We start from the raw sequence: 12010 nt of genomic DNA, 5'->3' as shown, positions 1-12010 counted from the left end.
TTTCATGCTTCTTAATCTTTCAGCCATGAGTATTAACTGTCATTTGGATAATTGATGCAGTAGTATAGGCACCTAGTGCTTTAATTTAGTCATGTGTTAACAAAACATGTATTTAAATTTCGACAAGAGCAGAAAAAAACGCATTCTTCAAGTAAAATTTATTAATTGAAGTTTAACATGTAAAAGTCAATTAATTTTGTAGAGATCATGTTGACAACAATATAGACACCTCACAATAATTATTGCACCTATAATATTGCAATCCACAAAAATAACTTGCAAATTTGAAGTTTGAAATTCAGAGACTTTTATATAAAAAAGCATGTAGAACATAGGAGTTTGTTTTGCCAAAATCTGTTTCCCATAGAAAACATGCATATGGCCATGTTGCAATATAATGAGTTGACAAGGTTGGGTGACCAATTATCTCTACACTTGGCCTGTTTAATTTTTATTCATTGGGTTATTAATTTGCATTTTCTGATGAAGAAAAGTTGTCTTTCTTTTCATTTTTCATGTTCTGTATACATATTAGGATAATCATTGCTTCTAGTTAGAATGCTTCTTTGAAAAAGATCTTGCCAACCTATCCTTACATTTGCATTTATGTGTTTTGTGGCTGGTTTAACTAACTTGGCCAGAACATACTTCAGAATTGTTGATTTGTTAGTAGCATTATATCATGATTAAGTGACGCTTTGACAAGTCCATTTCTCTGTATAGACTTGTGTTTGCATTATTGGCTAAGCCGAACAAATACTTTCATTTGCTGACTAATAATCAAAATTTTTGATTTCAAGAAATATATTTTGAATATATCAATTAAGTAAATTAGTAGATTTTTATACGTTTCAAATGTGTGTGTATTTGTAAATTGAACAAGGAGGATCTCTTTATATCAATAATCTAATTAATAATTATCAATATCTTGACTTATTGAACAGAAGAGAACCTTCACCCTGCATGCAGTTCTTTGTTAATAATTTTTAAATAAATGAATAAATGATCTCTCTCTAGAATGAACTCTTTGATCAATTGAAATTTTATACCTTATCCATGAAGAATACTATGACAGCATAACAACCATTGCAAACTTTATATTAAGTATAAAACAGAAATGTGTTATTATAAAGACTCCTAAAATAAATATTATTTAATAACACTTAATAATTTTGTTATATTTTATGAAACCCCAGTCCATAGATGATGGGAAATTCCTTGTGCACATTGTTTTTATATTTATTTTGGTTTAGCTCCATTCCTTCACTTGATTTTTGCTCCTACAAAGTCATCCAATAATATAAGTTTTCTATTTCTTGCACCTGTGTTTTTAATGTATCCTTCTTCAGATGTGTGCTAATTCCTGATATTCTTTTTAAGTGAACACTTATAGACTACTAATTTATTTTCTTATGATGCTTGAATTTTGCTTTCACTATGGCCTTGGGGTAACTCACCGATTCGAAGCCAACCAATAAAGTGTTACATTCATTTGAGTTGGCTATTGTTCTCTGTACCTCTCTTAATTCCTTTTTATTTTTATGGCCTTGCGGAAATTTGATAAATCAATGAGATTCTTCATTGCTATGCTGATTAAAAGTTGAAAAGCCTGAAACTTTTCTCCTATTTTCTGTGATGAACTGTTTCCTTCAATATATATAGCATATTCTTACAAAAGTTCTAACTATGCTGTGCTTGTAATTTTAAAGTGTTACTGTTTGACTATGGTTTTTTAGTATGTCCAAGACCTACTTATTTACCAGCTGCATTGAGATATTAACTCTCGAATATTTGTCCTGCTTGTATAGGATCTGTAGCTGTTAGGTTAGACGGATAATAAGCAAGAATGGGGAAAAAAATAGTAGGATGCAACAACTGATGAAAAACTATGTAAGAATTAGAAAAGGGCAATATATTACTTTTTCTCAACTGTTCAAGAAGATCTAAATATTAGAAATGATCAATGGTTCCGATTACACTGCCTAGGCAACTAACGAAAACAAATTTCTTGTTGTAGCTTGTAGATAGCTATCAGTTAGGTCAGGAAGATCATGTTAATAACCAATTTTATTTTTTACTTTTATTTTATTAGAGGTGAATGGTTGAAAAGTGAAAACTTTACTTGGGATTCCAGACCACCTGTAGAGGTGATTCATAATTATTTTTCTTCGGGTTTTATTTCTTCCCACTATATGCGTTCTTATTGCTTTTTTGTTTGATGTGCATCAAATGAACTTGGTTGACTGGTTTAAGGGAATGGTAATAAGTCGTCGCAGCGATGAGCTAGTCAAGCAGATAAATACATTTTTCTAGGATTAGTATAAGGACTAAGTTTTTTATGTACATAGTATCACTTTTTCTTTTCTTTTTTATATGGAATGTTTATAGAGTTTAAGTGTTATAAGTATTTTTTTCTATTTTATTTGCACCATGAAGCAAATTTGTACAATGATTATTGATTAATGAAAGAGGCTATAAAAATTTTATTTTGTGAATTTGTGAATTTAATGAAATATTTCATGTTGAAGTAATTAATTTTAGTATATTTATATTATTTATAATATAAAATAAAAAATAAAAACTAGTATAATATAACTAAAAAAATGTTACTAAAGATTTTTGTAACATTTTTTAAGTGTTACAAAAAATATTTATGGTAACATTTTTTGAAGTGTTACAAAAAATATTTATTGTAACATTTTTACGTGTTACAAAATATATCTATTGTAACACTTCTTTAAGTGTTACTAAGAAAGGTCTATTGTAATATTTTTCAGAAATATTACTATAGAAGATCTATTGTAACATTTTTATTAAATGTTATTATATTTTAAGAAAAATGTTAGTAAAACTTTATAGTAACATAGGGTATATTTAACATTTGGTAAAATGTTACTAATATACATAACTAACATTTTAATATGATTTGGTAACATTTTTTAAATGTTAGTAAAAGTCAATTATGTAGTAGTGGCATAGCGCCTTCGTACCATCGAAGGAGAAAGTGATTTTTACTAGTGTACACACATGTATTAAGATCTGATTATATATTGTTTATTATTGGAATAAAGTTTAAGCACAAAATAGATCTTTAGGATTACTTTCTTTTTTTCCGCTGCGTGTTATGAATACATGGTAATCCTTCACACTCGAGCGCCAAGGTAATTTCCGAAGTTAATAATTACTCAAATTCGTCTTCAAAATTGTCCTCCGGGACTCATAGTAGTCCCTAAAATAATTTCCGTCCATCTTTATCATTGGAGACCACTGAAACGACGTCGTTTTGTATTTATTTAAAAAAAAAAAAAGAAACCCGAGCCTTCCCTTTCCCTTTCCCTCCCTTTTCCTTCAAAATTATATTCAATTCACAAAGTTCTCTCTACTGTTCAATTGTAACACACTAACATTGAAGATTCAAGTACAATAATTGAATCAAATTGGCTAAGCTTGTGATGATCATAAAGAAAAACAGCACATGCAAAATTCACCTCATCAGGAAATGAAGCCTGAGAACTAGAAACATTGTAGAAGACTGACAATGCATGATTTTGTTCCTTGTTCAATGGGAGAGAAGGTAATAGGACCTCACAAAAGAAAGCCATAACTTGTATCCGAGAGGAAGATAGGCCATGGTTGTAACCTTTCTCTCTTCTATTACCTCTTTTCAGAAGAGTGTTAGAATTCTTTTCATCTTCCATTATCTCTCTATGAATTAACAAATTATTTTTTTTTAAGTTGCTTAAACAGTTACAAAGTATTGTTTTTTATTGACAGTGATTACGGAAAGGGAAAGGAAAAGAAAAAGTGGGGATGAGTTAGAGAAATGGAAGAGGAGCGTGAAAAGAAAAGAGATTGGAAAATTGGAGAAGGGTTGGGAAAGGGAAGGAAAAAGAAACCGTGGAAGAAAAAGAGAAAGAAAAACTGGGAATGAAGAAGGGGAAGGGAGCGTGAAAGGGAAAGAGAGGAAAATTGAGGAAGGGTTAGAAAAGGGGAAAGGAGAAAGAGACCGTAGAAGAAAAAGGAAAAGGAAACTGGAAATGGGGAAGGGAAAGAAAAATGAGAATTGAAAAAGGGTTAGAGAAGGAAAAAGAAAGTGTGAAAAGGAAAGGAAAAAGGGGATGGGGAAAGGGGTGGGGTGGAGGGTGTTTTTCTTTTTTTTTTTAATAAATATAAAATAACGTCGTTTTTAATGTTCTGATGAACAGAAAATGTCTTAGGAACTAGTATGAGTCTTGGAGTATAAGTTTGAGAATAAAATTGAGTAACTATTAATTTTAAGGACCATTTTAAGGTTCAAGTACAACTTTAGAGACCACTTTAAAACTTAACTACTTTATACCAAATATTATATAATAGAGTGAAGTTATTATAAATCCCAATTTTCTATATTATTTTTATTTAATTATGTACTAGTTTTTTTTCATTTTTCTTTTACTTTTTGAATTTATTTTAGTTTATTTATTTATTATTATTGACAGTTTTCTCTTCTTTAAGCACGCATCATGTTGCCAAAATTAAAGGTGATTTTTTCTTATGGATACGAGTTAGAGTTTATGGTTGACCCTTTTATTACTGTGCAATTCGTCAAGTCCTACGTATAAATACATTTATTTATGATTTACCTTACGATTTAAATGAAATATTTTTTATAAAATTATGGAGAATAATAAATAAATTTATTGATGCATCATTTTGTATCTTCAGAGCTTGTACTTGTTCTCTAAATTATTGACTTTGTTTTTGCATTGCACGTAGGACATTCAGTTAATTATTTAACTTTGACCTCACAATAGGACTACATTAAAGCTAAATGAATTTTTTTTATTCAAATAAGACACTTTAAACTTTAAGGACCAAAACAAGATTACACCCAAACGTAAGGGACCAATTTAGTACTTTAGCCCTTTTTACAATAAATATTATTTTCACACCAGTATTTTTTAACAATCAAATATGTGTTCTTTTTAGTTTGTTAATTAAAAAATAATTTAGATAGATTATTAATTTAATTAGGATGTAGTCAATTAGAGTCAACTAGTTAAAAAATAAGAGGTCTGTTATAAAATAGAAAAAACAATCCTTCCTCTCTTAATTTTTCGAATTTTAAAACTAAAAATACAAGAAATTGGCTTGAATTGACTTATAATGTAGTTGGTTCCCTAAATTTTTTCATTAATTAATAACAACCATAATTTTTTGAGTGTCAAAAATATTTAGTACATAAATAATATTTTTTTAGAAAAAATAGACAAAAATACACATAAATTTTTATATGATGGATAGATATACGTTCTAATTTTTTAATGAGTTATTTGTACACACCAATATCAAACATTGTTGTTGTTTCTACCTTTTCGTCATGTGAGTAACTTTTTTAGCAATAGTAACTACTAGGTAACTCTGTGTATTGTGCGAGGTGATTCTTTTAATGACAACACATTGAAAACTAATTGATAAATTATTGATTTTGTTAAATTTGAATTAAAAAAAATTACAAGTGATTTAAAATTTTTGTTCCTTTTCTTTTTTCTCCAAAAAGTGGATGTGGATCAAGGAAAGTAATACAGAAATAGTTGCTAGATTATGTTTGAAGTAAATTTTAGAGAAGGAAAGAAGAGAATAAAGATTTTAAATCATTTGCAAATATTTTTTTATTGTTAAAATTTAACAAATTTAATAATTTATTATTTAATTTTTATTATGTCATAAAAAAAAGTCATGACACACTATGTACAGAGCCACTTGGCATTTATTATTGTCAAAAAAATTATCCAAATGATAAAAAAATAAAAATAACAACAAAACTTAATATTAATATGTACATATAATTTATTAAAAAATTAGAGTGTACATCTATCTACCAAATAAAAATTTATATGTATTAAATATTCATAAATTGTTGCTAAACATATGTCTCTAGAACATATATTAGTTAACAAAAAAAATCTAAATCTCCCATAATAATATATTAATATGACCATCTAAGTATTAAATAATAACATAAAGAAATTAAAAGAAGCTCTACATCTATCATTAACCAAATTTCTTTGTTAGTGCTTAGGATAAGTCAAGTAGCAAAATTTGGTGCAGTATATTCTATTTTATAATCTAATATTTGTTTTATATAATCTAATATAATGTGTATAATCTAATTTTTTATTTTAATAAATATACAATAAATATATTAAAAATTTAAAGCACATGCTTAATCATCACAACAGTTTGATAAAATAATATGAAATACATACACCAAATAAAATGACTCGAAAGGAAGAAATAATATTTTGGCTTCGAAAAATTATTTCAATTCGATAAAATAACTGTAAATATTGTTAGAGTATACTTTAATAAAGTATGATTATTATATCCATATGAATTAATCAATTTAAAATATTCTAAAATAAAAAGTAAAACAAACATAAAGTAGACACACAAAAAAATAATAAACACAAAGTTAATACATAATTTATTAAGCAGATAAATTTTCTTTTAATATTAGATATATTCATACATAATTGAACCTAATTCATCAGTTAGTTTGGTTGTAATTTATAAAGGTTAATATTTTTCTATTTTTATTCTCATGATCGATTTCTATTCTAACTATTTATTCATAAAAAAAATAAGAATAATTTTAAGAGTTTGTTTGGGTGAATTTTAAAAAAAAAAATTTTCAGTTATTTTTTTTAAAAGATCTTATGAAAAATTAAAAGTAATTTTATGTTTGGATATCTCATGCAAAAAGATTTTTTTTTATCTATCAATTATGTTTAAGTATAACGATATAAAAGTACTTTTTTGTTTATTTATTACATGAAAAACATCTTTTTTTGAGGAAAAAAGATCTTTTAAAAAAAGATGTAAATTACAGCTTCTCAAAAAAAATATTTTTTTTATTTTTCTAGTGCTTTTACTTTACTACTAAAAATTTGCCAAACATAATAAAAAATAAAAAAAAAATTATTGAAAAAAATTTTTTTTATCAAAATAATAACGTCCAAACAAGCACTAACTGAAATGATATCATTTATTTTCTTTTAATTATTAGGCCTTAATGGAAATTGAAAACACTAAATATGTAAGTTCAATCTACCATAATATACCAACAAATAATATTTAAATGGTATAATTTTCTCATGTTCATCTAAAAGTCGCAAATTTGAGTTTCACTCCTAACTTTGTTTTAAAAAAAACTAGCAATAGCAAAATCACGAAGATAAAAAAATTCTGGCATCAACAAACAAAGTTCCAACATCCAATTTAAAAAAATAAATAAATAAGTTCATTCCTAAAGCTTGTTTCTATACGGTAATGCTAATGTGGTGTCTCCTGCAAAATCATGTTCTCCAATGCTAAATTTGGTGCCTCTAAGATTGCATTGAATACAAGATTTCCATCCTTAATCTTGAGAGGGCTAACCTCAGAGAGAAGGTCCAAGCATGCTGCTTCACATACCCCTTGAAGCAGGGAGTGAGCCTTACAATACCCCACAAGAAATTGTCCGGTGACGTCACTCGTGCAGGTCTTCAACTTCGACCCAAGATATTGAGGTGTCGAGGATTGAACAAGAATCTCAGCTAAAGGCCCAGATGCCAACGGATCAAAAGCTGCAGCCTGCATCATCTCAATCAAACAATTTAACAAATCAAGATTGACATCAATCAATTGTACTAAGAAAATATCAACTGAAAAAGGTAGATAATTATACATACAGGATATGATGATACATCAGATTGGGGATGAGGAAACTTGCTTTTCAATCTGACAATCTCATTGTTTGTGGAATGGATGTATTGTTCTGACAAGTCAATCGTGCCACATGCCTCCTTAGACAGAAAACTCAGTTGTTTGAGCCAATGTAAAGCATCATTTAAGGCGTCCACGGCAAGGCAATGGCCTTGGATGGTGGTGAGATCGCAGGAGAGAGCAATGTGGGTGCAGAGGGATGCCAGGTTGAAGAGAACAGAGGCCTTCTCCAAATGGATGTTATGCTGAGAAGAGTCCTGTTGCGGGTTGATGGCATTGTACCAAACAAAGACAGGTGGGTTGGGTGTGTCATTCATAGGGAAGAAAGGCTCAATCATGCAAAGGCATTTGAAATAATGGATGAGGCAGTTGCGGCGAAGGGGTAGCGAAAGGTCATCACGCAGCATCTCATTGCGCAATTTGTGTAGCATTTGGAGGAGGCCTTCTACTCTCTTTGCCACGCTCTCAGAGTATTTGAGGACAAAGTAATTGCGCAAAGACTCATAGAGATTCAAGGGCTCACTCTTCTTCAAAGGAAGGAATGCAAGAATACCTGACAACGGCAATGAAGACAACGAAGATGAGAGGATTGCCGAATCTGTTGGATAAGGAGGAGGTACGTCCCATGGGTTAGCCACCAGCTTTCCATCCTTCATAATCTTGAAAGGATTGTACTCCGAGAGGATGAGATCAACGTATATTTGTCGTGGCTTGAATATCGAGCGCCTGCAAATCCCTCTAACTAATATCTCAGCGACACATTCTGCATCAGCACAAGATGTGACCCTTGATAATAAATTAGGTCGCTCGGATTCGGGTAGGATGGATGATTTCCTCTGACGAGCCTCCGCCTGAAAGAATGTCAGCTTCTGGTAAAGATGAGTTTCCCAGGTTTGGTCAAAAGAGTAGACATGTTTCCGTGCAGCCGAATCAGTACTTATCAGTTTGTATGCTCTACGATAAAGCTTATAAACCTACATCATCATCATCATCAACATCAATTCATCGTCATTAGAACGAAAAAATAAATGTAATATCAATCAAAAGTGAAGACTGACCGACATAAACGCTAGGGCACGTCGGTGTTGTTGGAGAGCGCAACTGGCGTCTTCGTTGTTGAGTTGTTGCTGTAATTCGAGCTCGGAAGCCTGAGCGGAGAAGAGGCAGCACAGAAACTTGGCGAATAGTAGAGTCAAATCGAGGGTGGCGGAGACCACGTCCTTGGCAAATACCTTCCAGAGCTGTAAGAAGAAATTGGCGGCAACTTTGAAGGCTTCCATTGCAAGGTGACGGCCAAGGGCGGTGGTACGGTCGCAAGAGGCAGCAATTTTGCTGTAGATGGCTCCAAGGCTGAAGAGAACAGCGGCCTTCTCCAATTGGATGCCGTTGCGCTGTGAGGAGACCCCATCCTCGTGCTCAGGGTTGAAGGCGTCGTACCAGACAAAGATGATGGGGTCGGCGTCGGAGGAGAGAGAGGTGAAGAGTAGCTCAACCATAGAAAGGCATTTGAAGTAGTGGATGAGGCAGTCACGTTGCATGGGAAGGGAGAGGTCCCCTCTACGCTCCACCATGTCCCTGCGGCATTTGTTTAGGGTTTCCAGAACGCCTTCAACTTTTTGTGCTTCGCTCTCCGAGTATTTTGAGGCCACCAAGTTACGTAACGGCAGGTACAGCTCCACCGGATCAGTCTTCTTCAGTGGGATTGACAACATCGTTTCCGGGTTCAACATCTCCTGACCATCGTTGCTCATGGCGACGTCGAATCAGGATTTATAGGATATGATACGATTAGAAATCAGAGAATCACACAATTGGTACTGGATTTGCAAATTCGGCTCCCCCCCCCCCCCCCTCCCTTTTTAACTTATCCGGGGATTTATTTTAAATTTTTTTATTTAAATTTTGAATGATAAAAAAATTTAATTCAAATAGTAATAAATTATATTTATTTTATCTTTTAAATCCTATCGCAAAACTTTTTTTTGTGACTAAACTTTTTTGTATAAAATGAAAAAAAAAAGTACAGTTAAAGTAAAAATAAATAAAATAATAACATTTTTAAAAATTATTAACTAAAATACATGAGACAAAAAATTAATATAAATTAAAATAAAATTAATTTATTTATTTCAAGTTAAATCAAATAATTAAAATAATTAATTAGTTATAATTAATATAATTAAATATAATATTAATTAATTTGATATTTATTTTAATTAAATTAAATTAATAATTAATTAATCAACGTATTTAAATGAATTAAATAAAATAAATTAAAAAATATCTTTAAAAATATGTCACATCAACGATGCTATTAATTAAAGAAATCTAATTTTGATCATATATAATAAATATAATAAATTTTATCTTTTAAATTAATTCAAATTATATAGCAAAATCTTTTTGTATTATAATGGAAAAAATAATTCAACTTTGGCGCATAGAAAAGCGTCGTTGTGTTTGCTGTAGCCTGTATAGCATCACTTTTATGAAAGAGTAATGCTAGGGGACCAACAATTTTTGTAATTGTTAGCCATCAATTAGCCATCAATGATAATTTGATGGTGTGAGATTGGTATGAGATTTCATCCAATGACTCACTTTCCTCTGCTGATTACATGCTGGCCAAAATTCAATAAAACTGCTGGTTCCCTAGACTTTTCCTTTATGAAATACGCTTATAGCTTTTTAATTTAGGGTTTCTTCAATGCCTCCTTCAATAAAAGCACTTTTTCATTTAACCATTTTTTCTACTAGATACGCTTTGTACGAAGGTACCTCCTAGTTAGTACGGGAAAAAAAGTTTTTGGATAAATAGTATAAGAAAACTTTCACATGTACCATTTGCTTTAATGGAATAGCGATGTACCATGTACGACACGGTATCAACTCAAGACTTTGTCTTGTTCTATGACGCGCAATTCCAGAAATATCCCAGAAAAATAAGTAGAATAACAATAATGGTAGGAGAAAGCAGCGGCTATGTGACTAAATGGTGAAGGGGTTCATTGGCTACATTCAAGTCGGCTTTGAATGGCTTGGAGCAGATGGGCTATTTGGTTCTCATAATATGAACTGTTCATACTCTGGCCCAATAATAAAGGCCCAGGATCAAGCAAATGACCTAATCCAAAGGGTTGGGTCTCACCAGTACCAATTTTCATCCTATGAAGTCGGTACTCACCACGACCTGTTCTAAAGAAGTCGGGTACGAGATTAGCTGGCGGATAAACACTCATTTAAATGAGTAACTATCCCTAGAATCTCTCTAACCACTTCCACGAGCCATATCTTAACCTCCCTAAGATAATGGGACGGTTAACGCCCTAAAAATATGGCACTACTCCAACGGTGGTTATTGGCTCACCACTATAAATACACTGACACCCCTCAGGTATCTCCAAGCCCAATACTCTCTAGACCTGCTCACACCCTTGCTAACTTAGGCATCGGAGTGTCTTTGCAGGTACCACCCCCATCTCCTCGCACAAACAAGTCGGACGGAGCCTCCCGAGTTGCAGATCCATTCGGAGTCCTCCTCCTTCACACACTTGGGCCAACCAACTCCATCCAGCCCATCAATCTCCGGTTACCCACCGTAACATTGGCGCCGTTGCCGGGGACCCGAGAGATCAACCACTGATGGCGGACAGATCCCACGAAGAAGGTCATGTGGAGACAGATTCTGAGCAAGAGAATCTGGACACAGGCAATAACGATGCGGACTTCACCCTCCACCAGGAAATTGATAATCAACACAGGGAAGGTACCTCCGGAGTAAAAAACCCGAAGGTAAACTCTTCAGAAGGGCGCGAATCAGAGAAAGAGGGACCATCCCATGTAACTGAACTCATGGGATTAGTCCACAGTCGCCTGGAGCAGTTAGAACAAGAACGGAAGCGACAAAAGGAAACTGAAAAGAACCTAAAAGAGGAGATGGAACGCCGAAAAGAGTTAGAAAGAAAACTCTTAAAGTTAGAATCCTCCCTCAAAGGTCGCAACTCCCGTGACGAACAAGAAGAGCCGCCCTTAGGTGGGGAGGATCCTTTCAGCGAGGACATAATGAGGGCAAAAGTTCCGAGGAACTTCAAAAGCCCTGATATGGACCTCTATGACGGAACCACGGATCCAAAGCATCACCTGAGCAACTTCAAAAGTCGGATGTACCTAGCTGATGCTTCCGACGCTACGCGATGCAAAGCCTTCCCGACCACTCTATCGAAAGCAGCGATGAAGTGGTTCAATAGCCTCCCCCCGAAGTCGG

At 32.5% G+C, this 12010-nt stretch overlaps 1 protein-coding gene across 1 annotated transcript; it reads right to left on the bottom strand.

Annotated features, from left to right (window-relative positions):
• Positions 1–7112: 7112 nt before the first annotated feature.
• On the bottom strand, positions 7113–9590 carry LOC112805347 (uncharacterized). The gene is made up of 3 exons (XM_025847741.3): positions 8805–9590; positions 7713–8720; positions 7113–7614 (listed from the first exon to the last, which is right to left on the bottom strand). The coding sequence occupies exons 1-3, from the start codon at positions 9495–9497 to the stop codon at positions 7315–7317; spliced, it is 2001 nt and encodes a 666-aa protein (XP_025703526.1). The 5' UTR covers positions 9498–9590; the 3' UTR covers positions 7113–7314.
• Between the last annotated feature and the right edge of the window lie 2420 nt (positions 9591–12010).

This window comes from Arachis hypogaea, chromosome 6 (genome assembly GCF_003086295.3).
Source record: "Arachis hypogaea cultivar Tifrunner chromosome 6, arahy.Tifrunner.gnm2.J5K5, whole genome shotgun sequence".
NCBI lineage: Eukaryota > Viridiplantae > Streptophyta > Magnoliopsida > Fabales > Fabaceae > Arachis > Arachis hypogaea.
This window is presented reverse-complemented; position numbering and strand designations above follow the sequence as displayed.

Excerpts from the sequence above, each read along its gene's own strand:
- LOC112805347 (XM_025847741.3), bottom strand. The coding sequence starts at position 9,497 with ATGAGCAACGATGGTCAGGAGATGTTGAACCCGGAAACGATGTTGTCA. Across the intron at positions 8,721-8,804 it reads GTGCCCTAGCGTTTATGTCG|GTTTATAAGCTTTATCGTAG; the intron begins GTCAGTCTTCAC and ends ATGATGATGTAG. Across the intron at positions 7,615-7,712 it reads CTGATGTATCATCATATCCT|GCTGCAGCTTTTGATCCGTT; the intron begins GTATGTATAATT and ends GAGATGATGCAG.